Source organism: Etheostoma spectabile, chromosome 9 (assembly GCF_008692095.1).
Source record: "Etheostoma spectabile isolate EspeVRDwgs_2016 chromosome 9, UIUC_Espe_1.0, whole genome shotgun sequence".
Taxonomy (NCBI): Eukaryota; Metazoa; Chordata; class Actinopteri; order Perciformes; family Percidae; genus Etheostoma; species Etheostoma spectabile.
This window is the reverse complement of record NC_045741.1, coordinates 21,708,902-21,734,741: the sequence shown is the minus strand read 5'-3', so window position 1 is coordinate 21,734,741 and position 25,840 is coordinate 21,708,902. Positions and strand designations below refer to the sequence as shown.

Sequence of the window (25,840 nt, the reverse complement as noted above, 5' to 3'; positions counted from 1 at the left end):
CTCTCTTTTCATCCTTTCAAAGCATTTTTTTTTCCTTTTTCATTGTTTCAGCGTAATGTTTGTTTATCTCTTTGGGAGCACCAAGAGATGTGATCTCATGAACAAAAAATTACACGTAAAAGTGCAAAGAAAATCCATCTAATCTTGTCCTGTGGACTTGTTACACTCAGAGATAAATGCAATATGTGTAATCCCTGAAATTTGAGTTTAATGAGTTTGTTTTTGTTTTTCTTCACAGATCAAGTTCTATCACAAGTTATTGCATTTGCTTTTGCTCCAGTTTGTGCCTCTAAGTCAAATTTTACAATTGCATATCAGTCACAGAGCCAAGCATCCTGTTTTCTGAAAAAGATCTACCCGGCAATCTTTGAAACCCGGTGAAAGTTATTTAACAAAACACACTGCTGTTCTGACTCCTCAAAACATCTGTATGAAAAATGTTCTGTCTGCTGCACAAGAAAAACATTTTTTAATCTGTTTCTTAAATTGCAACTAATTTTTCCTAATTCTAATAGCTGGAAATGACTTATGACATTGCCTCTGCGCCACAGAAAATTATTTTGCTTGAAAATATAAAAAACTCAAAACACATTGTGAAATCCTTTTTATTGTGCAACACAGATGGTTAGAAAAGTTTGGAAATGCCTTCAGCAAGTGTTATATGACTTCCCGGGTTTACAAAAAGATCCACAAGTTATTTTTTGGAAAATCAGATGCTTAGCTCTATGACTTGAATGTAATAGTAATCCATAACCACTGGTGTGTAATTCAGTATCTAATCACTTCAGGACATTTCCTGGTTACATCCACTGGCCTTTACATATGGTCCTTATGGTGAGGTCCTTCCAGGCCTCCATCTGTCCAAGAAAGTGATTCACATGTAGAGGAGGCCAGCTAGCACGGCGGCACCGGTGCCTCTGTGAACATGTGTTGCAGCGGCTGAGCCTGTCGGCCTGCCTGCCTGCCTGCCTGGGGGCAATTAGAGAGTCGGGCCCTGTGGTCTGAGGCCCCCCTGGGAAGCCCTGATTGATTGGAGTCTCATCATCCTAACAGGCTGGCACCCTGCCACCAAACCATGGAACAGCAGAAAGGATTGGGAGGGGTAAAAACGAGGGAAAGAGCTCTTAAATGACAGAGATGGGGAACAAGTGTTAGAGAAAAAAGGAAGAAAAATGTCTATGACCATGTATGTCAGATGATAACGATTATACTGTAGTAACCTTGGACTACTCTTTAGACTTACTGGGGTAAAACAATATATACAGTGACTGTGTGGGAATGAGTGCACAGTTCAACATGAAAGCACTTCCGTGAGAAAGTGGGGCTACATATTCTATCAAACTATATTTATTTTCAGTAGATCTTCATTCTTTTCAGATTATGGACAACAACGATCCAGACAAAATTAACAAAAGAGAAAACAATGGTATCCCTAGGACAGATATAACTACAACATATTAGAAACAAAACATACAGGTAAATATCATGAACATAATTAAAACCATAAAAAATAACTAAAACTGTCAAACTTCTAGTGCATTTTTGTCCATTATCTAACCTTTGGCTTGTTCTTGATCCAACTTCACATTTACTGTATGTAGCTTCCTAAAGAAGCTCTTAATGTGCAAGGTAATCCTCATTTCATCCATGTTGTGAGGTCCTTATTTTCCAATAGGGATTCTAAACATCACTATAACAATAGTCAATAACTGTTTTTCCCTCTTTGAGCAGTACGACAATGTATTTTAATAAAGAAATTACGTAATAGTGTTGTTGTTCTTGCTGCTCTAGTCAGTGTGGATGTATAACATGCTGTCAGCACAACTTTCCCACCAAATTAAAATTAAATATCACAACTACACAATAGATAGTTAGGGGGAACAAGTGTCTCCTTTTTTAAATAAAAAATTAAAAGGAGTCTGAAATTGCACTTTAAGATAAAGGACTTTCTTCTCCCTCTTGTTCCATAACTAAGTCAAAAAGTTACCATATAACTTTTTGTTATGTGAGATGCTATTTGTATATGTCTCAATACCAAATACAAATTTATCTAACTCTACTGCTCATATAAAACACATTGTGGTTAGGTTTGATCATTTCTATCTGTAAGACAATTAGAGTTTGACTCCATAACAGATGGGAAGAGACAAATATTGTGTCACTAGTGACCATAGCAGCTACAATCTATGTTTTTCTCCTTTGATGTAGAATAATAATAAAAAAAACACGTCCATAACAAAATGGTTACAAGGGCCTATTTAGTGCAGCCTGAGACAGTCCCACCCCCCCACCCCTTCAATTTTAGACAAAGAGGATACACTTGGATCAATTGTGCTGAACAAAGACTTAACTATGTGGGCTGACGCATCACACAGGGCTCTTTCTGCTGCCCTGCACGTACACGCAGCCACCCAACACTGAGCTGCCAACAGGTCTTCTCCTCCAACAGCCACTCAAGCAAAAAAAGGGTTACTCTGCTCCCTAGCTTTTCTTTCTTTTAAACGTCCTTCCTTCCTTCTTTAAAGCATCTCCGCACAAATCAGAAAAAACGATTATAACTGTGCAGAATTATTTTTGGTATATTCTCAGCCGTGGACACTTTGAAGGTGCCATCACATCTCTGACTCCAGTACACTTTCCCACCAAACAATTATCTAGTCCATCAGCATAGTTGAGAGATTCTCCTCTCCCTGTATGTTAAAAAACCACAACAGTAGGCATCACTGGTCCTCCGCTGTCATCTTCCTCCAGTCATAACAGGTTATCTAGGCTAAAGGCTCAATATACAGTTTATAAACTGGGCAGCCAGTAAGTAGCAACATAAACCATTCTTTAATTTGTAGTTTAGCTGAAAGCCAATAACACGTCTTTTTATAAATCAACAGATTAGTGAGATGTGTATTTTACAGTCACAGTCAGATACACTGCTGTGATTTTTAAAAGCTGCTCTCACATTAATCTGAAACTGGACTTTCATCCACAAAGTACTTTGTGGCTCTGATTAGCTGACCCATGAAAATGGATGAACAGTTGGATTAATTAGGTAAAACGCAAACTTGGTGGGAAAATGGACAGCTGGATGTAGGATGTTTTGTCTAATTTAATTTTTGATGGTTGACATAAATAAGAGAAAAGTAATTAGAACAATAATAAAGATTTGCATGTTACTTACTTACATATATTACTTACATATATGTTCAAACTATGTATATGACCCCTGAAAACCTGTCTATATCACTAGACAAGCCATTCATGAATATTGATGGAACTATGCATTTATCCAAACGGAAGCAAACCTGTAAATATACTATAGTTTGTTACAAGGAAAGAAATGTCCTTGCTTCCAGGGTGTAATGGTTACCAAGAAGACTGAGAAGATGTGCTTTTACAGCAGCCAAGGCAACGCTAAACACTTTTACATGGGAGGGAACAGATGTCAGGTAATTGGTGGTTTAAAATGAACAATTTAACAAGACCTCAGAGTTCACATGTCTGCTTAATGTCCTTGAGATGAGGAAAAATAAAAAATATAGTCCAAAGAAGAAGAATCCCCAGTTTTCACAGTTCAAAATCCAATTCCTTTGCTCTGTGGGTATCAGACAAGTCACTGCCATATTTTTCCAACATTTTACTTTATGTCTGTTGACCCTGAACCTCAAGAAACAATTTCAAAATCTCCCTTTCCCAATGTCATTCACATGGGCCGCCAGGTTTGTTAGTCACATAGGATGCCAGGTCTTGTCCATTGACTGGATGTGTTCCTTGGCTTTCATTCTCAGAGCAGCAATACTGGAGCTGCGCTGGTCCACGTCCTCCAGAGGATATTTATTAGGGTACGGTGCTGTGCACTGGTATGGAGGAGGCGCCATACTCTGCATCCCCTGGCCCATGGATGGATGAGGATGAGAGTGAGGATGAGGGTGAGGAGTTGAGTTGAGGAAGCTGTGGCTGGGATAGCTGGGCTGGAGGCCTTGAGCTGGACCCATGAAGCCCGGAATGCTGTGGACCGGTGTGGCGCTGGACAGGGGAGAGGACAACCAGGGGTCCAAGGGGAGGGAGTTGGTCATTGGACCCATGCTGGTGTGGACTGGTGCTGGGCGGTTAAAGGAAAGCATGGGCGAGTCGTGAAGCTTCATAGTGCTAGCATCTACTTTTTCCTGCCGACGCCATTTAGCTCTGCGATTCTGGAACCAGACCTAGAGGACAAAAAACAGTGTTACTCTTTTTCCTGAGTAGCCTTGCAACTACATGAAGTATGTGGTGACACGATCATTAATTCTAAATGTAATTCGAAAATATTTTTGAAAAATATACACGTTTTTCAAGTTTCACACTCACAGAAACACTAAAGTTATTTAAATTGAAATATACTTTATATAGCCACAAGATGGAGTTACCTACAAGACCTGCAAAGCACTAAACAAAAATTTCTTGAGAAGATTAGCTTGAATGTTATTATTATTTTGTTATCAGTCCACTCTCTGGAAATACTATAACCACCTCTCTCCATGACAGAAACTCCATATTTAGTTTACATGATAACATCGGAATCACCTCTGCAACAACTGAGCAAACTTTAACCACTGATGAAGGCAATGACATGCGACTAAAATCTCCTGAAAATGTCTAGTGTGCAGTCATTGCGCTAGGAGAACTTTATTGCTCCGCTTTGCAGTTAACTTCAACCTCCCACTGATGAACCTACCTGCTTCTTGCCAACCTTTAAGGTTATTTTGTCTTGAGCTCTTTTGATCTTCTAAAAGAGCCATCCTGTTTAAAGGCTGCACCTTCTTGATCTCACAAATCTATATGACATTGACACTGTGCAACCGTTGCAACACTTGGAAACACAACCCCTGCCTGCGTTGCTATGTAGTACAATCTCCTTACCTGAATACTGCCAAGCCAGAGGACAAAAGCTTGGCGTGTTTGTGCTGTCCTTAGAGCACCTTAGCATTTGGAAACACACCAATTGAACTCTTAAGGTAAGCTTGTGATGTGGCTGATTATTCTACTGCTGTAATATATTTAGGAGTGGCTAAATGCTTATTTATTCGTTGTGGTTCCTCTTACCTGAACTCGGACCTCCGGGAGGTTCACTTTCATGGCAAGCTCCTCGCGGCTGTACACGTCCGGGTAGTGGGACTTCTCAAAGGCACGCTCCAGCTCGTGCAGCTGGTAGGTGGTAAAGGTGGTGCGGTTGCGCCTGTGCTTCTTCTTGGGCTGTTCATCCTTGCATGACTCTGGAGACTTGCCTTCATCACTCTCGACACTTGTCCTCAGCTCACTCAGCTCCTCATCACATTTATTTGTGAATAAGCTGGTATCTGTTAAGCAGTTAAGCAGAAAATGAATCAGGACTGTATATTTTCTGTTTACATAAGTTTTGAATTTGGAATTTGTGATTAACAATATATTACAAATATGACCTAAAACAGAAGAAAAACAAAAGCAGGGTGGTTAGCTGAAATGAAGAATGTAGGGCCCACTTTCCAGTAGAGCAGATATTAGGTTGACACTTGCAACAATAGGCTACTGTAGGTCAGTGAAGCAAGCAATCCCCTGAACTTCAATGAAGCTTGAAACATTCCTAATCAGATTTGAAATGTTGTTTCCAGTGTTGATCTTCTCCAAAGGTAAACTGTCCTCAAAAAGATGTTGGAAGCAACAGAAAGTGTTCTATTTCTTTTATGGACTGAACTGTACTTTTTTCACAGCATCGCTTACAATATATAACAGTATTTAGTATTTAAAGTGCAATGCAAAACCACCAACCACCACGTTAGTTAATTCCCACAGTATAGATGATTGTGATTAAAGCCGTAGCCACAAAAAACATTAAACATTAAAAATGCCACTGACAAGCTCTTTATGGACACTACAAGACTTTAACTGAAACTGTCTCCCTTCGTAATGAAGACAAATCATTTCTCTTAGTCTTCCTCTCAACTGTTCTTCCACCCCTTGATTCCTAATCTTCTTTAATATTTTTGTTTATCACTCTTAACACCAGAGATATATAGATCACACCTCAGAGAGAAGAATGAAGTCCCTGTCAAGAGAACACTGTATTCGTCTAACCAGCAAGTAATTGAATTAGACAAAGTTGATGATCTGGAATGATCTGGATGATCAGATAATTTGCTCGTGTGAGGCAGCTACCATCAACCGGAATCAGGTACTGTAAGATCGTTTAGGTTGTGTTGGATACATTGTAAATCACAGAAAGTAGATTAAATTGACTTTAATTACTTTACTGGTTGATGCATTTGCAATGAAATTTTGTGGCAGAAGTGAAAATTGTACATCTCAGTGGGAAAACCCCCCCCAAAAAACCCATCATGGTCCATGTACTATTTTTTTTCTCCAGAGACTCTTCTTCAGTGGATTGAGTTTCCTCACCTGCTCAGAAAAGGCTAGTGTATTTGGCCAGTTGAACACAACACACAGGGAGCAACAATATTATTCATTTTGAGTCCTTTTTTGTGTCCATGTGCCTAATGCAATCTTTTAGCTCTGTTTTTGGTCTCACCAACTCCTGAGGGAAATATCTTGCTTTTTAGCTACTAAAGAGAGGCTCCTCTCCTGTGGAACCAGGTTCCAGTTGGGTCCGGGAGGCAGACACCGTCTCCACATTTAAGAGTAGGCTTAAGACTCTTTTTGATAAAGCTTATAGTTAGGGCATAGAATCGAATATTGTTAGGGAGTAGTAGTTAGTCACATAGTTTTCAGATTTATATCATATAATATACTAAAGGGAGACTGGCATACAGCCCGATCCGGTTGGGGGGAGTTCTGGCCCGAAGGGCTGGAGCTTCTTTACCTTGTCTCTCTGGTGTTGTTGTAATAATAGTTTAGGACAGCCTGGGACTTATTTGATACACTAGTTGGGCATAGAATCGAATAATGTTAGGGAGTAGTAGTTAGTCACATAGTTTCAGATTATCTATCATATAATCAAGAATATAATAGAAACTAAAGGGAGACTTGGCATACAGCCCGATCGGTTGGGAGAGTTCTGCCGGCCGGGCTGGAGCTTCTTTACCTCGTCTCTCTTGGTTTTGTTGTAATAGTTTTAGACAGCTGGGGATTATTTTGATACACTAGTTAGGGCATAGAATGAATATTGGTAGGGAGTAGTAGTTAGTCACATAGTTTTCAGATTTATCTAACATATATCAAGAAATAATAGAACTAAAGGGAGACTTGGCATACAGCCCGATCCGGTGGGGAGAGTTCTAGCCCGGCCGGGCTGGGAGCTCTCTTTACCTCGTCTCTCTTGGTTTTGCTGTAATAGTTTTAGACAGCTGGGGACTTTTTGATACACTGAGCTCTCTTCCTCTATCTTTCTATCTTTTCATTTAGTGCATCCATGTCCCAGAAAGTGCGTGTTACAACCTATTTCTGGGGAGTCATTCCCCGGAGTCCTTATGTTCTTTTTTCACCAGCATGTTCCCTTGGATCAGAGAGGCTCCGAAATCAGGGTAGCAGCTGTCGCCATGGGTCCCGCTACACGTTCTGTGATGCCATGTCAACTGCTACACTGCGGTGCCCTGCTAGTCCTGCTACGTCCTGCAACGTCTGCTACGTCTGCTACGTCCTGCTACGTCCTGCAACGTCCTGCTACGTCCTGCTACGTCCTGCTGTGCCTTGTAATGCCGCACAGCGTCCTGCTATGCCATGAACACTACAAAGAACTCTACAAACTACTAATTTTTTCTATTTTATTGCCACTCTTCATTCTAACCCCCAACCGGCCCGTCAGACACCGCCTACCAAGAGCCTGGGTCTGACGAGGTTCTGCCTAAAAGGAAGTTTTTCCTCGCCACTGTCGCACTGTTGCTGTGCTGGAGGAAACTACTAGAACTGTTGGGTCCTTGTAAATTCTGGAGTGTGGTCTATCTGTAAAGGTCTTGAGATAACTCTTGTTATGAATTGTACTAAAATAAAAATTGAATGAAATTGAATTGAATTGAAGAAAGGCTCCGCTATGTTCACCAGCCAACTGTGGTCTGATTACTAGTCTGATTACACAGACTTGTGTCTGTCAGCTGTTTGGTGCTGAGGATGGTACTTTAGGAGGTTATTAAAGCTTTTTCAATGAAAAAAGCTGCCTGCTGCGGCCAAAAACAACAATGACAGTGAACCAAAGCATTTATGGGACGGACAGTTTGGAACAGAAACTCGCTGTAAAGCTCAGAGCTGGAGATTCGGATTATAATTCGCTGTAGGTTGATCCATACGAGCCACAACTTTCACATTTTCATACATTGTTAGTGTAAAAATGTTGATTATGGCTGTTGCAAATTTACAGTATTTTATGTTAAATTTACTCTGAACCTTTGTTTTGAATGTTAATTTTACTGATTATAGTAGTTTGTATTTTAGGGTATTCTCAGTATCATTAAAACATATTGCCAAGTTTTCCTAAACTTCACCATCCACCTGTCACTGCTTCAGTAAAACCGCTGACAGTTTACAAATGTCAGCATGTTTCTCTGTCTGAGATGTGTTGATGGAAACAAGGGGGCGGACGGGCGAGCGTGGGGGTGTCATTGTGCTCTTTCAACTGGCAAATGGGAGCAGAGGCAAAGTAGGATTTTTCGGGGTTCATTTATCCACCTCTCATTAAGCAGCTATGACAAAGGCCAGGCTCTGACAAAGGCAGAGGTCAGGTCTGGTTCAATGACCAGCTCTTGGCCTGTCAGCCCATCACAGCCACTGGTCTGAAGGCTGCCCACTGTTTATCAGCCAGCAGAACATCTCAGCCTAGAGAGGAGGGGGCCGACTGACACCAAACACAGAAAAGTTGCTCAATCAGGGGGAACTGGGCTGACTTCACAGGACAGTTACATACAAAAGAGTGATGTCATTGTCGTTGATATACGTTAATCAAGAAAAACGAGAATGTCCACAGAATTTGAATCACTTCATCTCAATGGAAAAAAACTTGTGCCACAAAATCAACCACCTGCCAGATCCTGCATGTGAAAATAGCTTCAGATTAAACAGGATGAATTTTATTCTGAGGCAGAATGATAACAATAACACCCGAATGAAATACTGTACAATCTAATCTCCACAGAAGAGAAGATTAGGGGAATTCCACAAGGGGATTGGATTTGGCTTGGGGACATAAACCCACTACACCATCTTGTCCTGTGATTTATCTCTCAATCTCAGCCCACACGGTTAATGCAACAGGCTCCACATGGCAACAGCGTGAAACACAGTGATTCTGAATCTGCATGATGTGACGTTTTAAATGGATGCAGCTGCAAAAGAATGCTGCACCAACACATCCAATGGTACCAAACCCTCATTTAAATATGTCAGTTTTCTTATTGGCAGTTTCCTCTGTGTGTCAAACATGGGCTATTATCCCAAAATGATGCTGCATTTTTTGTAAATGAATTGTTCCCATTACCATTGCAGTTAATAAACAGTGCAGATTTGTCAACGTGCAAACATAATATATTTAATAATACATGGGTATACATGTGAATATGTTTGAATCATGTTTTGGTGGCCAGAAAATGTTATAGTCAGTGGTTATGTAAGATTTATTGTGTTTGGTTATCCTAACCAGTACAGCAAAATCAACTATCTATCTAATCCAATTTACAGCTCTGAAACACTAAACCAAGAGCTCATACATTTCCAGCCTTCCTAGACCAGAGGTGTTGCTGTTTAATCAGTATGCTTGACCATCTCTTTTGGTTTTGAGGCAACATATTGGATGTTCATAAACTTTATCCTCAATGATAAACTCTGAAGCAAGATCTGAGGTAACCCAACCTAAAGGTGATGTGCTCTTAAAGCTGATACTACTGTAGAAAACTTTGGCAAGTCAGCAGCTCAACTCACCATGGTACTGCTGCTGCTGCTGCTCTGTGCTGTCGTTTCTAAGGGAGGAAAGGTGGCCGCTGTAGGTTGGGTGTGATGAGGGCTCCTGCTGCCTCCCAGGGGCCCCAGCAGGGCTGAGCATGGGGTCCTGATCTTTACTGAAACCCAGTATGACATCGATGCTGTGGACGCAGCCCCCCACAGTGACGCCCCCACCTTTCCCCATTTCATGGAAGTGGCTGGGTGAGAGGCAGCTGTCGTCCACCATGCTCATGGTATCCAGTGATAAATGCATTCGAGCGTCTGGGCCCTGCAATCAGAGGAAAGGGGTTTAAGTGAAGGATTTAAGATACAGGAGAGGGGCAGAGATCCCCTGGTTACCTCAGATGAAACTCTCTGTCCAACCATCTAAACCCACTTATCCTCTGCAAACATTGTCATTTACATTCAATTTCCACATTTTATATAAACCAATGACATTTCTCATAAAAACCAAACCCAGATTTATTTTTGTAACTGCAAGTCTTTCCATTGGAATAAAAGACTTTATTAGGCCTACCAATGGCACATGTCTTGACATTTTACTGATAATGTTGCCTCCAAAAACGTCTTATTGGTGTCAATATGTAAAATATTTCTTAGAGATTTTAGTATCAAGAATCCAAATCTTGGAGGAGCAACGAATCACTTCTAGAAATTACAAGTGTGCCGTATGCATGCAGTTATTATGGTCTGTTTCTATGCAGCAATTTATTCACAAATTACACAATGTTTGAAAAGTAATTCCTGTGGCTGAAAATCAATTAAGTTTTATGTGTTGGAAAAGATGTGTCTGCAAAAATGACTGTCAAATATAGGACATCCAATACATCCCATTGGTGTTAATCATATACTTTTACATATAAAATTAGTTAATAAAGTTAAGTAAAGTGAATTGATTAAAGGTATTGTGTAAAATAGTGGTTCTGCAGTCTTGTATCGAGTTTTGATTAAAAGCCTTTAGTTTCAACAGAGTGTTTGTTCAGTGCATCCTGAGATTTACCAACTGAGCACACCGCTATCCCTTTGGACCTACACATCCACAGTTGCATGGCAGGTGTCACTGTTGAAGTTTGATGTCAATAAATAGTATGACAGCTATAAAACAAGACCGTCATAGAGCTTACCTTTGGAAGTAATTACGTTAAACTGTTAAAGTTGCTGATGCCGGTGCTCCACCTGTTCCTCTTGGCAGCCTCCAACTTCCCTCTTCCAAGATCCTTTGTGTGCACCACTTGCAGTCACTCTTTGCTTACCTTGCATCTCTCTGAATAATTTCTCTATGTAGCAAACAGTCCTGACAGAAAAACTACAATAAAGTGCAACTGAATAAAGCCACCCAGTGCAAAGAGCGCTCAACAACTGAATTCAGACGCCATGCACTCCAGCTCAGAGAGGGAGAGGTGAACAAAGCTAAGGGGGCGTAGGAGTTGAAACGAAGGGATTAGGAGAGGGTTATTAATTGGAATCCTTCCCCTAAGAGTGATTGGCAGCAGTTTTTTGCTCAAGTAATTGTTTTTTAATGTCATTTCCATTCACCCCCACAGGAGGGGTCCAGGCTAATGGAGCCTGGACAAGACTTTCTTTCATTAATTTATTGTTTTAAAGACAAAAGACCCACTGAAAGTTTTCACTAAGCACACCCAGCCCTCCATTATGTGGCGCTACATGAAAAAGAAAAAAGAAAAACTAAACTAAAACTATTACTAATAATAATACATTTTTACACGTACATATATATATATATATATATATATATATATATATATATATATATATTAAATGTATTATTATCATATTATAATAATAATAAATACACTACTAAACATTTTAGTTTCTGAGACTTTCCTACATGTGATCCGTCTTGGTTCAATTTCTCATCAGACATCCTGGTACAGGGATGAATGCATTTATTTGAGAATGTTTTATTTACTCTAGTGAACGAGAAAATAGGAGACATAATTAATAGTTGAAAAGTTTTTTTTTAATAATTAAAGAAAATAATAAACATATTTATCTATTTTTAAATTTTAAAACCTTAACATATAATCTATCCTGTTGTAAAGCAATTTCAGATGGAACGATACTAACTTCTAGGCAGGAAAATATGTAATACTACTGCTTACGTCTCATTGCAATATTTAGGTTGATTTGGAAGAAAACAAAGTTTACAATAACAAAACAGTAACATCCACTTTTTATTGTTTATGTGAATCAGCTGAAAATTGTTAACAAAATCTACTTACTTACTCTCTGTTTACTTGCTCTATACTTATTTTAGAAAAAAACGTCATTTTTCTTAAATGATTCATGTGCATTATGAGTGAAACACTTTGAAATGTATCTTACATTCAATATGCTGATCTTAATTCTCTTTAAAATTAATTGTTTAAAAATTAACCAAAACAATCAGGGATTTCATGGAAGTTCTTGTCAGAGCTGAAAAGACTCTGAAACGTTGCATTTACACTGTTTGTATGGTATACACTATTTGTATGTATCATAACCCATGGTTCATACAAAAGTAACTGTTCTTCACTCATATAAAGGAAATGCAACCCATCAGGGAGCAGGCCTGATGGGTCAAAAAGGCAATGGGGAACACCGATCCAACCTTTGCTGTCCCAATACTGATACCTAGGCTTTGGGTATAGGCCGATATAGAGAACTGATCCTATTCCAGTGTTAAATTAATAAGCTGTATGCCTCACTGTGTGGAAGTGGAATACTTCTTTCATGTGTAAGTCAACATCAGGCTTGACTTAAACATAGCTTTCCTAACTTTGTAAAGCAAAATGTAACAAATAAAGACATAGATATAGATTTACTGATTTATTATTACCATAATAAGTATTGCACCAGCAACCGTTGGTAAAACATTTTCAACAAGAAGTACACTTCAAGTGTAAACCTTTTAAATGCAGCCACAAATTGGTTAAAAATTCCAGAATATAAAGTATACAGTATAAAAACATTTAATATAATTTAATTAATTAGCCATATTGTCGCAATACCAGATCCAGCTATTTGAGTCAGATATCTGTATCCGATCGGGGCATCTCAAAAATATACCTTCAAACTTTATTAACAACTAAATTAATAAATGGAAGTGTTTGTGTTCTGGGAAAAACCTCCATTATTCTGGCATCAGATGACAGTTATGGACCAACTGGCCTGGTGGAGGAGAGGGGGACGCAACAATAAATCAGACATATTCAGTGCATCAGCCCAGTAAGTGAAAAGTGGGCTGGAAACATTGTACAGTAAGATTCCTCTTGTGGAGGTGCAGTACTTCTTCAAGGCCTTTACTGGGAAGCTTTTTAACATGTCCCTTTTAGAGCTGCTGTAAACTACTTTTGACAATCATGTGATGACAATAAAAGGTTGTGATGCTTTATGTTGACTAGAAACAAAAGCCCTGCTGCTGCTTCATTATCATCACATATACTTGTACATTGTTTCTTTGTGTTCTGGAGCATGAAAGTGTCTGCTAGCAGCTTTAAGCAGTGGAGTTGACCTCGGCTTAATGTCACAGTAATCAGCTGGGACTCTAAAGTGATTACCTGTGATCTTAAACATGTCTAAAGATAACAGAGAAACATTGATTTAACAGCTGATCAGTTGCAGTCTTTACTATTGGGAGCATGCACGAATGACAATGTAACACAATCATGGAGAAAGTGGAGATTTTAAATTAAAACGCTCAGAAATATAATGCAACGTTGGTTTTTCAGATCTGGAAATCCATGTACACAATTCATTAATCTTGTTTGTCTATTTTCATTTCATTAAATTCACCCCTGACAGGTCTACTTTAGAGTTTACCAGTTAATCCATTAAAGAGACATCTGACTTGAACACACAAACAAGATCCGTTTTGTGTACTGGTTCTGGCTTAAATCATGCTAACTGGTGGACAACTTATATATAAAAAAGAAAAATAAACGTTGTCATGACCTGGCTCAAAGGTATGACAAACATTTGTTTAAATAAACAAAGTGCATTCAATTAATCAGTAATATGTGTAATGTATGTTAATGTATTAAGGCTAGAACGCAAAAGTAACTAAACCCAAAATCCAAACTAACCAAGCAACCTTGAGGAGGGAACAAAAGGGCCAATAACGGCCCAAACAATCCTATTTAAAGACATGTGAGCAATCAGTTGATCCAGGTGTTAATCATCAGTCCTCATTAGCCAATCCCCAGATCCCAGCAACCAAAGGGAGTTAATAGGCCTAGGAGACGCCACAACATACATAAAAACATGCACCTGAGGTACTGCAGTGATTGCTGGATGCTTAAACCTCTTCAATACAGCCTGGTGGTGGGATAGTCAGTATGAACTTATGTTGTGCAGCCGAACCGTTGGTCACACTTACCAGACTTTATTTTTTATTCTGGTGGAGATCCTAGCTTCCATAGATACCAGATGTACCAGGCTGAGTTTTGTGAGGAAACATGCATAAAACGATGTACATCTGGAATATTTGTACCTAATGGAATGAAAAACAAAATAAAAAATAATAATAATAATATTGAGTCCTTAAGCTTTATAGGTTGATAAGGGGTTCAATAAATAGACTGTAATATGTGTTTAAACGTTTTTCAACAGAGACAACTCATTGGAGTAATTTAAAGGGTGAAAAAGAGTGGAAGGTAGACAGTGGTGGAAATACAATCCAGTTCACTCAAACTGTGGCTCCCAAATGCTGTCAACATTTCTTTGACAATTTAAATAACAATTCATTTACAATCAGACAACTTAAAATAGTCATCTACTTTTCAGCCCAGAAAACCATAGTGTAGCACCATAACATTATTTTGCCTCAACAATCCTATATTACCATTTCAATCAGGAGAGACATGTTTGCAGATATGCAAATAAGGTTTATTGTACAGCTCAGTAAAATGTAAAAAGTCTTTGGAGATTAGACTCCATTGCTAATCAAATATTTCGTATATATGTATAGGGGTAGAGAACCATCAAACCCCCCAGATGGAATCCAGACACCGGTGGTGGCGACGAAGGAGCCCAAAGACCAGACCAAAGGAGGCTCCGGACCGGTCATCTGGAGCAGATGACTGGAGGTGGAAGGGGAGGTGCAGGTTTGCACTCTTTGCCTGAAACGACAGCTGAATAGCAAAAGGAGAAACAGATTATTTGAAGCAGGGTTGAGACTCTGTGATTGGCCCTTGCAATTTGTGCACAATTCTTATTGGTTTAGCAGGAAGGTGAACGCTTCGAACTACTGATTGGAGTTAGGTAGAGCATTGATTAAGAGTGAGGTTTTCTTGAAAGGATTTACACTGAGATACATTTCAATCAGGAGAGACTAGTTGCAGGTATGAGACAGTTATACACATCATGATAAAATATACATTTATTTGGAAAACAGCTGAATTGATTAAAAGGATTAAACGTTAGGTCTTCCTGAAAGAATTTACGCTGAGCTACATTAGAGTCACCAGTTGCTTGTTTGCAAACTCACTGCCAACAGGCTTACAGAGAATACAGTATCATTACTTAGCACCTTAGATTATAGCTAAGGTGCTCGTTTATACCCTCATAATTTTTTTAATACATTTTTGTCTTCCCACTGTTTCTGTTATCCTAATTGCACACAAATTGGTTAAGAAGGAGTAGTGCAGTTATCAAGCTGCTTAGTTTTATCAGATGACAATGTAAGTCCCTCTAATCCTATTAGAGGTAAAAGCAGCTAACGTGTAAATGCACAGTGTCAGCTTACTGAGGGAAGAGTGAGAGAGGAAGGGAGAGAGGGAGAGAGAGAAAGGTTGATGGTGGTGCAACAAGGAAGGTAAATTCATGTGATTCTCTGGTTCTCTGTTATGCAAAATCACACATGCAGAAAGGGAGAACACTCTGCTGTAAATGGCTGTTGAGAATTCCATAAAACTGTAGAGATATTTCCATGGTAGGCTCAGATGGTACTTACTTGTATTTTCTTATAATTGTGTCAAATACCACCTCTCACTATTTGCGGACAATGTTTTGGTCTTTTTAGAGAACCCCTCTCAGTCTCTCCCTCACCTTATATCCTTATGCGAGGAGTATGGAAGCTTGTCAAGCTTCAAAATTAACTACTTCATTTAAATGATTCTGCTTGCAATTGAATCATCCCTGCTAACAGCCCCATTGTTAAGTAATTTAAATATTTAGGCAATGAGCTTTTCCTTTGCTTAAACCAAATTATTAAACATAACTATTCTGTTATCTGAACAACGTCTTGAAAGATATGGAAAATTGGATGGGCCTCCCTATGTCTATTCAAGCTTGTATCTCAGTGATTGAAATTAATGTGTCACCCAGTTTTAATTTTGTGAGCTCTATGCTACCTCTCTCCCCTCCTGCTGGCTACTTGCATAAATTAAAATCAACTGTATCTAAATTTATCTGGAAAGGCAAGCGCCCGTGACTTAAGATGTCTACTCTACAGAGGAGGAAAGAGGATGGTGGCCTTTCAGTTCCCAGCTTTAAACACTATTTCTGGTCCTTTGTGTCAAGAGCCCTCCTCAACCGGGTTTAATCCAGATACACCAGTTTGTTGGCGTACCTTAGAAAATGCCATTAATGCCAATGTCTCTAATAAACAGTGTCAGCTATGCTTTGGCCACATTATCTCTCATCTTATCAAAACTTTGAGGTTGGCTTGTTACCCTTCTCTGACTTACAAAATTTATTCAATCTACCACGCTCCTCTTTTTCCTTTTACCAGGTTTGGGCAATCGTATGCCCAGATTGACAGAGTGTCAATTTTGACTAGCATGATGTAGGTCTAGCATCCCAGAAGTGTCCCGCAATCCAGACCATCAGCAGATTCCCTACAATTTCATTCATAGGCAGGATCATGCACAGATGGTGAAAGAACCTAAATACATTTTTCCTCTCTCTTTTAAAAAAAATCTTTTTTGCTTTGGTGGCTGCATTTTACTAGCTAAAAGGAGAGTGGTCAGTGTTCCTATTAAAGGGCCATGTCAGTAAAAGTGCAATAAGGAAAAAGACAGATGCTGCGGCCAATAGGTTTCTTAACTTAAAGGTACATTATACTGTAGAACTTATTCAGAATTTTCCTTTGGAGACATCTCCATCTTTGAAGGCTGAACAGGGGAGGAAAGAGGGGGCTGGCCCCTCCAAATGTCTGTGCACATCCCTGTTCAAAGGACCTTTCTCACCCCCATCAAAATGCATCACATAAAAATAATTAACAGCCCGTTGTGCCCTTTCTGCCCAATAAAAGCTCAAGGTACATATCTTCACATGTTCTGGGAGTGTTCTCCTGTTGGTCAGTTCTGGAACAATTTTGCATCCAAAATTAAAATTACAGTCAATGTCCCTCTAGAACATGCATTTAGAACCCCCTTTATCATTTTATTTCATTTTATGTATTTTTTTTATTTAATGTTGTTGTGTTGTGGTGTGTGTGTGTGAGACCTGTCTTGAATGACCAGCAGTGGGTGAGGATGGGGGTGGGAGAGGTGGGAATACGGTTTAGGGTGGGTTTGTTATGGTGGGGGGTAGGTGAGGACCCAAATGCAGAGAAGAGAGGCAGGCTGAAGCAGGTATGCAGGGATTTATTTAATGACAGTCCAAAATACATGAGACATAAGGAAAAGCCAGAGCAAAAATCCAAACAATTGTCCAAACCAGACAAGGGGGAAGGCTGAAGTCCAAACTAAGGTCCAAACCAGGCACAGAGGAAGTCCAAACAAAGGAACACTCACAGGAGAAGGCAGGAACACGGGTAGGGAAACGCAGACTGAGCAAACTCACACAAACGACGAACTGGACGTCATGCAGAACGGGACAAAATGACAAAGCACAAGACAAAAGGAACACAGAGGTTAAGTACAAGAGGTAATGAGGTAATAGGGAACAGGTGAGACGTCAGGTGAATGACATTAGGGCGGGCAGGACAATCAGACAAACAAAGTGAAGCCAGACAAGACAAGACAAGACAGGAAGCTGACTACCAAAATAAAGCAGAAAGCAGAGCAAACAGAAACAGGGGAACAAGACAGGGCCAGGAACACAGGACCACGGAGAACAGACAAAAACACAAGGAGGCCAAAGAAAGGGAAACACACCCCCAAACAAAAACCCCAAACCACAACAGGGTTGGGGGAAGGGAAGTAGGTTGGCAGGGGTGGGTCAGTATAATCAATAATATTTTTTTATTGTTTTTAATCTTTTTGTGTTTTGCCTTCATTTGATATTAATTTCATATTAATTTGATCCTGGTTCCCTAATTGTGATAACCCACAGAAATTCATTTAAAAAAAACAAACATCTAAAACACCCTAAAATTAAAGCTGAAAGTCAGCATGTTGACATCATAGAAAGCTTGGAGAACTCACTCATCAACATATGTTGGACCAGGATAATAGCTTTGTCCTGATAGTCCAGCATCACACGGGCAAACAGCAAGGACATTATCACTGGTATTCAGGAGAAGAACAAAAAAAAACCTTCAATCAATAATATTTAACTTTTCTGCCATCAAATCTTTCATTATCTTTTTATTTTTTTGACATTGGGTTAGACCAGAAAATTGCTGCTCATCATATTGGAGAGCTTCAGGAAAACACAGCAGATTGAGCAAATCGTGGAGGACCCTGGCTTGCATTGCACGATAAAGAGAGACGGAGGATCAAGCTTCAATTTGGGGCCTGTCGCCTGGGACAGAGACAAATACCAGGCTTGTGTAGACTTAAGTCAAATGCTCTTGTGACGTGACAACAATCCAAAAAAGAGACTTCATTTTGTGCTGAGTTTTGAAAGATGAACACTTCATTGCATTTCTATTAAAAATAATAAATAGTAAACTGTAACTGTAAAATAATCATGTGCAGCCCAAAGATTAGGAAAGCAGAAAATATTATGCACCTGCAAAAATCCCAAGAGAACTGTTGATGGATAACACAAAATCACTCTCATAATCTTAAAATCCTCAGAAACAGGGAGGAGAAAGCAGAAATAGATGCCGTATTTCCCATAGATATAGATTTACAAAACAAATCATATTCGAATGAATTGACTCAAAGTCCGCTCCGAGGATGCTGACTGGTGGAGTGCACAGCCAGAGTGTCAAAAATAGTAGTTTGGTTGCTTAAACACAAATCTGTATTTGAAAATGTCAAACTTTATCCTTGAAGTACTACGGCTACTGAATTATCACCAAAGACTTATAGAGTATCTAAATAAGAACATATATATAGAATATACAATAAGTATATATTATATTAATTAAATAAAAGTATTCTTATGCTGTAAAACACACACCCACACGCATATATAGGAAGGGAACAAAAAGCTGTTAAACATTTGACTTTAAATACAAATAATGTGTGTTTACTTTTCATACAGAACTGTAGATCTTTTTTGTGATTAACATTAACAACATACAAAACACAAACATTAATGTACGGTAATAGTAGTAGTATATACAGTAGAAATAATAGTATGCAGCTAAGTAGGATTACAGCAGCTTTACCTTGTATTCACACCATATGGTAAAATCATGCATTTTTTTAAATATTTAAATCCATCCCCTGATGTCCCTGGGACATCTGTGAGCATTCCTGCTCCCTCCACCTTTGCACAGCCAAGGGATTTTGCATCTTTTCATTCAGAGGCATTTTCCATTTTGAAATAAAGAAGCTGTGAAACAAAGCTATAAAACAATGTTGTAAATCAAAGCTGTACGCTGTTTTTCTTTAAGTGTATGAACATTTGATTAACGGTGGAATTGGCTGCAATGCAAGGGGCAACAGCTGATATCTTGCCCAAGGCACCAAATTGGTTAGAGCCAGCTGTCTGCCTTACGTGATCACCAGAGTTAAATAATGCTTGTCTTGTCCCATCTGCTAGGTTAAAGGAACCTGTTTGGAACTCCAGCTGGCCATCTAGTGTGATGTACACCAATACAGGAGTGGGTAACAATGTGTGTATTATCTGTCCAGCAGCTGCCACTCCATTCCCACAATTGTGAGTTCAAGATTCACAACCAAGATCAGCATCTAGATCCAGACGTGGTCCCATCCCGATGCTCCGACCCAGGGCCTGGGCTGCATTTACCCATCTCTTGCTCAAGTTTCTCTCTTAGTTTGTGGAAACCAGGTCTTCTGCGTGGCTCCTGCTCCCAGCAAATCATCATCAGTGAATAAACACTGGGGGGACAGTCCTCTGGAGCCTCCATGCGATAACCCCCCTCCACCTTCTCCTTCACCTCCTTCAGCGACTACATGAGGAGGAGGAGTACAAATGAAGTACAAACTGAAATACTGTGCATACTGATAAGTGAATTAAAAATTTCAAACTAATTTTACCAGCTTGGCAGTATTGAAATAATAATAAGAAACTCAAACTCAAAGATAACAGGAGACAATTCTTGCAAATTATTAACACAAGATTGCAAAAGCAATCCTGATTACAACCTCAAAAAAAGATTTCAAGCACTAATAATTGCCTATAGATGTTAAAAGCCCAAATACTCACACAATTTTTCTCTTATAATATTTGTAATAATATTAATATTATCTTTATTTGGACATTTTATTATTACATGTTCCCTTTCTTAACTAATTAGGGATCTTTCTTGAACATTTTCCAATTCTTGCAGCAGGACAAGCAGCATTATCTTGTTGAAGAGATCCATCCAGTATCGCCTTGGAAACAGACTACCAACACTTTATTAGTTTGTTTTTCAGTGTTAGTGTAAGACCCTTACGTGTGTGTTTTTGCCATTACATATTTTCTATAAAATGAATAAGGGATATGATTATTCCAGTGTAATGTGAATGGTGTAGGTGGAGAGGGCTAGCAGTTAGCCAGTTAGCTCAAAGAGTCGACAGACAACTGAACGGAGAGTCTAGACTGATACTTTATTCTACAACATCAACCACACAATGCAAGGTGTCCACAGCTCTGTATTTACTTATCATTCACGACCAGTTGTAGGCTACATTATACAATAACCCTTCATGCAGTTTGATTACGTCACAGTGAGTTACGGCAATGCTGGTAAAGGGAGGGAAGAGGGAGGTGTAGTATTTTGTGTGGTTTGTAAAATGCTCTAAATAAATAAAATGTTCCAAGTGAATAAGATAAATAGGTATGAAATTATGTTTACAAATGAAAATATTTTTTGTTATTACAGCAGGAAAGTAACAGTAACAGTACCCAACCCTAATAGTGAGTGTTGGAGAGAAATCCTATCAATTGTCCATTCAGCTCTCTTTGTCCTGATGAGTCATCCTATTTTAACAATCCATCATTCTCTGTCACATTTTGTTAGGTTTAGTCTGAACATTCTCAGCCAGCAAATCTAACATACCCTTTGACAGTAGTAAATTTGGCCTGGTTACATTTGGACTGGGTAGGTGTGTCTTTATGGAACATGCAAAGTCCTCACAGAAATGCCCTGCCAATGACTGGGGATCAGAAGTGCCTATTTACTGTGAGGCAGCAGTGCTTAGCCCATTTAGGATTGACCCATCTCCCAGAATAAATAATCTTGGGCAGAATGGAACCTGGGTCCCTGCAATCTGGCATGGGTTATCATGAATCCGGGTACACAATTCCTGGACCTTATCACAAGACCATGGGACATTTGGTGTGTCTTTTAACCCAAATCAAAACAATCTGGAGGGTGTCTAACCAAAGCAATGCACAATCTTGAATTTAAAGAGGTGCACCCTCACATGGCGCAACGTAGTTTTAATATTCCTACAGATTCTGTCATCATAAAGCTGTAGATCTTTGGTCACACAGGTACCATTTTTACATGGCAATAAACAGACACTAGATCTCAGTTGCTCTTACCTGACTGATTGAACTGACATTCAAACATCAACACATGTCATTCAGGACATTTAAACTCAATGTTTCCAACATTGTGACGCTATAGTGCCACTCACTATAGGTTTTGGCGACACAGACAAGACTAATCCAACTATGGTAAATTGGAATAATGCATTGTCATTTCATGGGATCTGGTATGGCAGCTGTGCTAACCACTAAGCCAGCATTGGTCTTGGTCTCTCTGGCAACAGATAACAAATTACTAGGGAACACAAACTTGACCCACATAAATCAACCTGCATATGAAGCAGTTACATACAGGCTGCAATTAGGGGATAATTTTTTTTCTAGGGATCAATAAACATCTATCTATCTATCTATCTATCTATCTATCTATCTATCTATCTATCTATCTATCTATCTATCTATCTATCTATCTATCTATCTATCTAATCAACAGCCGTCAGGACACCACCTGTTGTAAGGCGCAAAAGAGACATGCTAACTGTCCCTTCGATTAATGTTGCCTGATCCTGCTGTCCTCAAACAGTCGGCCTCAGCAGTCAGGGAGCATGGATTACCGGAGCACAACTAGAGTGACTAACAGAGCTGTGTTTAAGTAGCTTTGTTTCTTCCTTTCCAGAGTCTCTTTTTTACAGCCTCAACATAATCTGGTCCTCATGTGACGTCAACATTTGATTTGACCTATTTCCACCTGCTTTGACGTCTATGTGTACGACACAGGTCAAGAGGAGCTTTCTCCTTCTCCAAACCCTAACAGTTCATAAAGTAGATTAGTAAACTGAGGAAAGTACCATTATTTATACTTACTGTACCGTCACAACGTACAGTAAATCTCTGTCCCTTCTGTCTTACTACCATGATCTGTATGACCTTTAAAACGTTTCCTGCTAAGCACAGTAAGTCAATCCAGAAGATGACAGTCTAGTGACTATCTGACCTAGTCAGGTTTTGACCTTGCAGTGACATGGCAACAGAGTATTTTAACAAGCTTGATTCTCTTTCCTGTCGGTTGCGGGAAAGTAAGGAATGTGGAAAGATGTATCTAAAGTCTTATTTTTGCAGATTCTTTATAGGGTGTCCTTTCTAAAAATCTACTTTTTATTCAGGGAGTGAGTGTACGCAGAGAGATACAGACATGATAAATGTCTGCAAATTCTCAGACAAATAGTGGCTGTGTTCAGTTTGATCATGCCAAAATGTCAAACAATGATTAAAAAAGTCATATTAAGTCACACTAATCTGAAGTACAATATATTGTAAGAACATTATTAGGCACGATTTGTTCTATAGATGTCAGACAGAAGATTGATTTTGTTTTATTGACTTAAAGGAATAGATTTCCTTTTTTTTCTTCGCTGTCTTGATGAGAGTTAGATGAGAAGATGAAGTCAACTGGTCCAGGCCAAGATATACAGACTATTTCACAAAACCCCTCATACAACCACAACTTGTTGTTGTAAGCTAGCTGTTTCCAACTTTCCAGTGTTAATGCTAAGCTACTACCCGTTGGCTGGCTGTAGCTTCATATTTAACATGCTCCAAAATGTAAACCTATTGGTTGGCTGGACCTGACATGTCTGTAACACACCCATGTGCCTGGTGATTCACAGATACAGTAACATAACAGTATGATAGTGACATGTTCAGGTGCTACATACCATTTTAGGGTATGGTTGACGACCGTAAGAGAAGATCTCCCACAAAAGAACACCGTAGCTCCAAACATCTGACTTTGTGGAGAATTTCTGAATAATGGAAGCAAATATATAAACATATAAAAAAATGTAGAACCTCTTTTCTAATTCTAGGGACTACTTATACTAATATTTTACAAGTTATTATAAACTCAGTAAGTACTTACATCCTGGTGGATTAAATAAGTAAATATAAATTATGCTGGAAAAGTTATGCATCATGTCCTTACACCAACCTCTTCCTTTATTGATGGATTATTACTGATTATAAGGTATTCATAAATTTGGTATCCATTAATAAAGCTATATTCTAAACCTATGAATGCTTCATACAATTAATATTAGTACCAAAAAGAGGTCTTGGAGGGACAGAGATAACACTTAAGTATTACAGAGGGGCAGAAACAGATATAGAAACAAAAACAAAACCAGGTAGAAGAAAAGTTACACCATTTTCAAAACCCACCTCTTTCTTCAGAGCTTCAGGGGCGGTCCATTTGACCGGCAGTTTGGCATTATCTGACACCTTTGAGTCCACCTTGGTCAGGCCGAAGTCACTGACCTTGGCCATGCTGTCATCAGAGACCAGCACGTTACGAGCCGCCAAATCTCTGTGAACAAACTTCTTGGACTCCAGGTACTCCATCCCCTCACACACATCACTAACCACATACATGTGAACACGCACAAACAATTGTCATTGTTACCCATTGAACGAATGCGAGCACACGCACGCACATGCACGCACGCACGCACGCACGCACGCACGCACGCACACACACACACACACACACACACACACACACACACACACACACACACACACACACACACACACACACACACACACACACACACACACACACACACACACACACACACACACACACACACACACACAGATCCCAGCCCCAACCTCCTCTGTGTAAGTCATTTCTGCTGTACAGAACAATACATTCATAAAAGTTTGAACTCACAGAGCAAAGCAAAGAAGCTGAACTGAGTTCACAACTGAACGTCCTCGTGTCCTTAGAAAGTTAACAAGGTTTCCCTGCAACACAAACACATATGTGGACAATACTTGAATAAGGTTTTAATAGAAGATTTCTTAGTTTTATTTTTATGAGATATACTACACATAGACAGAAATTCCTTTTTGGTTAGCTAATGCGTTAAGCCAGAGCTAAACAAGTTACTGTATTAAGCACCACAAGCAGTCACAACAAGCTTCTGGATTGTGGCCTAATGTCATTAACCAGGAGAGGAATTCTTGAATCCTCCTCCTTAAAGCTGCATTGCCATCATAGGCATACCATTGCATCAGTAGTGGCTCCAAGTGGCAGCAGGGCAGTCTGTAATTGTGTTTGGAACACAATGCAAACACTAGCCTGAGATAAAACAAGCAAATCCATCACAAAGCCATTTACTCTGGTAAAAACGTTTACTACTAAGATTTGAGGACATCCATCTCCAAGCAATCACACTGTAGTACAAAAATTACAAGCAAACGCACAATCAGTGGAAACCTGTAGTTACCTGTGGCGTATCCTTCAGGTGTTGTCCAGATAACTTGAGTACCCAGAAGGTAAAACAACACTTGTAAACTAATAAACCTAGCATTATTCTTTTTCCTTACTGGCTGCTGGTGGGAAATTTGTAGAAAAAAAGATAATGTATTCATAGGTGGTGAGTCCAGCTTTCTGTTTAGAGGGCTCCTTTGCTGCTGTTTAGGAGATGCTTCCCACCAATGACTCATCTTTTTTTTGAAGATTATTTATTTGGGCATTTTTAGGCCTTTATTTTTATAGGACAGATGAAGACATGGAAGGGGAGAAAGAGGGGGAGTAAACCTCTATATATGTGTGTCGGCTCTACCAACTGAGCTAACCCGGCCACCGCCAGCAATATTTCCATCCACACATTTTTATCCAAATTAAGTGACATCGCATGAAAAATGCCTTATGGAAACATTAAAATTCGATGGAATTTTATGAATACGGACTCAAAGGAAATCCGTTCTAGCATCTTGGCAGTGCCCAGGTGCTGAACTGGCACCTCTCCAGCTACCAGTCCACCACCCTACTTTGGTCCGTATGTGAACTGGAACGCGACCCTCTGGTTCCCAACCCATCTCCCCACACACACATTATAAATATATATATATATATATATATATATATATATATATACAAAGAGGCTCGAAAGTTTGGGCACCCCAGGTAAAAATTTGTATTAATGTGCATAAAGAAGCCAAGAAAAGATGGAAAAATCTCCTAAAGGCATCAAATGACAGATTAGACATTCGTATACTATGTCAAAAAAAGTTAGATTTTATTTCCATCATTTACAATTTCAAAATAACAGAAAACAAAACAATGCCGTCTGCTAAAGTTTGGGCACCCTGCAGAGTTAATACC

General features: G+C 39.3%; 2 protein-coding genes across 3 annotated transcripts in view; both read right to left on the bottom strand.

The window, feature by feature from the left end:
• Positions 1–1,319: 1,319 nt before the first annotated feature.
• On the bottom strand, positions 1,320–11,309 carry rx1 (retinal homeobox gene 1). The gene is made up of 4 exons (XM_032526597.1): positions 11,013–11,309; positions 9,868–10,156; positions 5,074–5,327; positions 1,320–4,196 (listed from the first exon to the last, which is right to left on the bottom strand). Exons 2-4 carry the CDS (start codon positions 10,139–10,141, stop codon positions 3,720–3,722), a joined length of 1,005 nt encoding a protein of 334 aa, XP_032382488.1. The 5' UTR covers positions 10,142–10,156; positions 11,013–11,309; the 3' UTR covers positions 1,320–3,719.
• A 7,124-nt stretch (positions 11,310–18,433) lies between these two features.
• The window catches only part of matk (megakaryocyte-associated tyrosine kinase), a 14,159-nt gene continuing 6,752 nt past the window's right edge, over positions 18,434–25,840 (bottom strand). For both annotated transcript variants that reach the window (XM_032525263.1, XM_032525262.1), the window contains exons 10-13: positions 24,401–24,474; positions 23,890–24,085; positions 23,388–23,474; positions 18,434–20,143 (exon numbers count right to left, since the gene is read on the bottom strand). In XM_032525263.1, coding sequence (XP_032381154.1) covers positions 19,916–20,143; positions 23,388–23,474; positions 23,890–24,085; positions 24,401–24,474 — 585 coding nt within the window. In that variant the 3' untranslated portion in view covers positions 18,434–19,915. The remainder of the gene's footprint in view (positions 20,144–23,387; positions 23,475–23,889; positions 24,086–24,400; positions 24,475–25,840) is intronic.

Bases quoted from the DNA above. Each gene is read 5' to 3' on its own strand.
- rx1 (XM_032526597.1), bottom strand. From the start codon at position 10,141: ATGCATTTATCACTGGATACCATGAGCATGGTGGACGACAGCTGCCTC. The intron at 5,328-9,867 runs GTGAGTTGAGCT...ACTGCTTAACAG, and splicing joins GCAGCAGCAGCAGTACCATG to ATACCAGCTTATTCACAAAT. The intron at 4,197-5,073 runs GTAAGAGGAACC...TTTGTCCTCTAG, and splicing joins TCCCGGAGGTCCGAGTTCAG to GTCTGGTTCCAGAATCGCAG.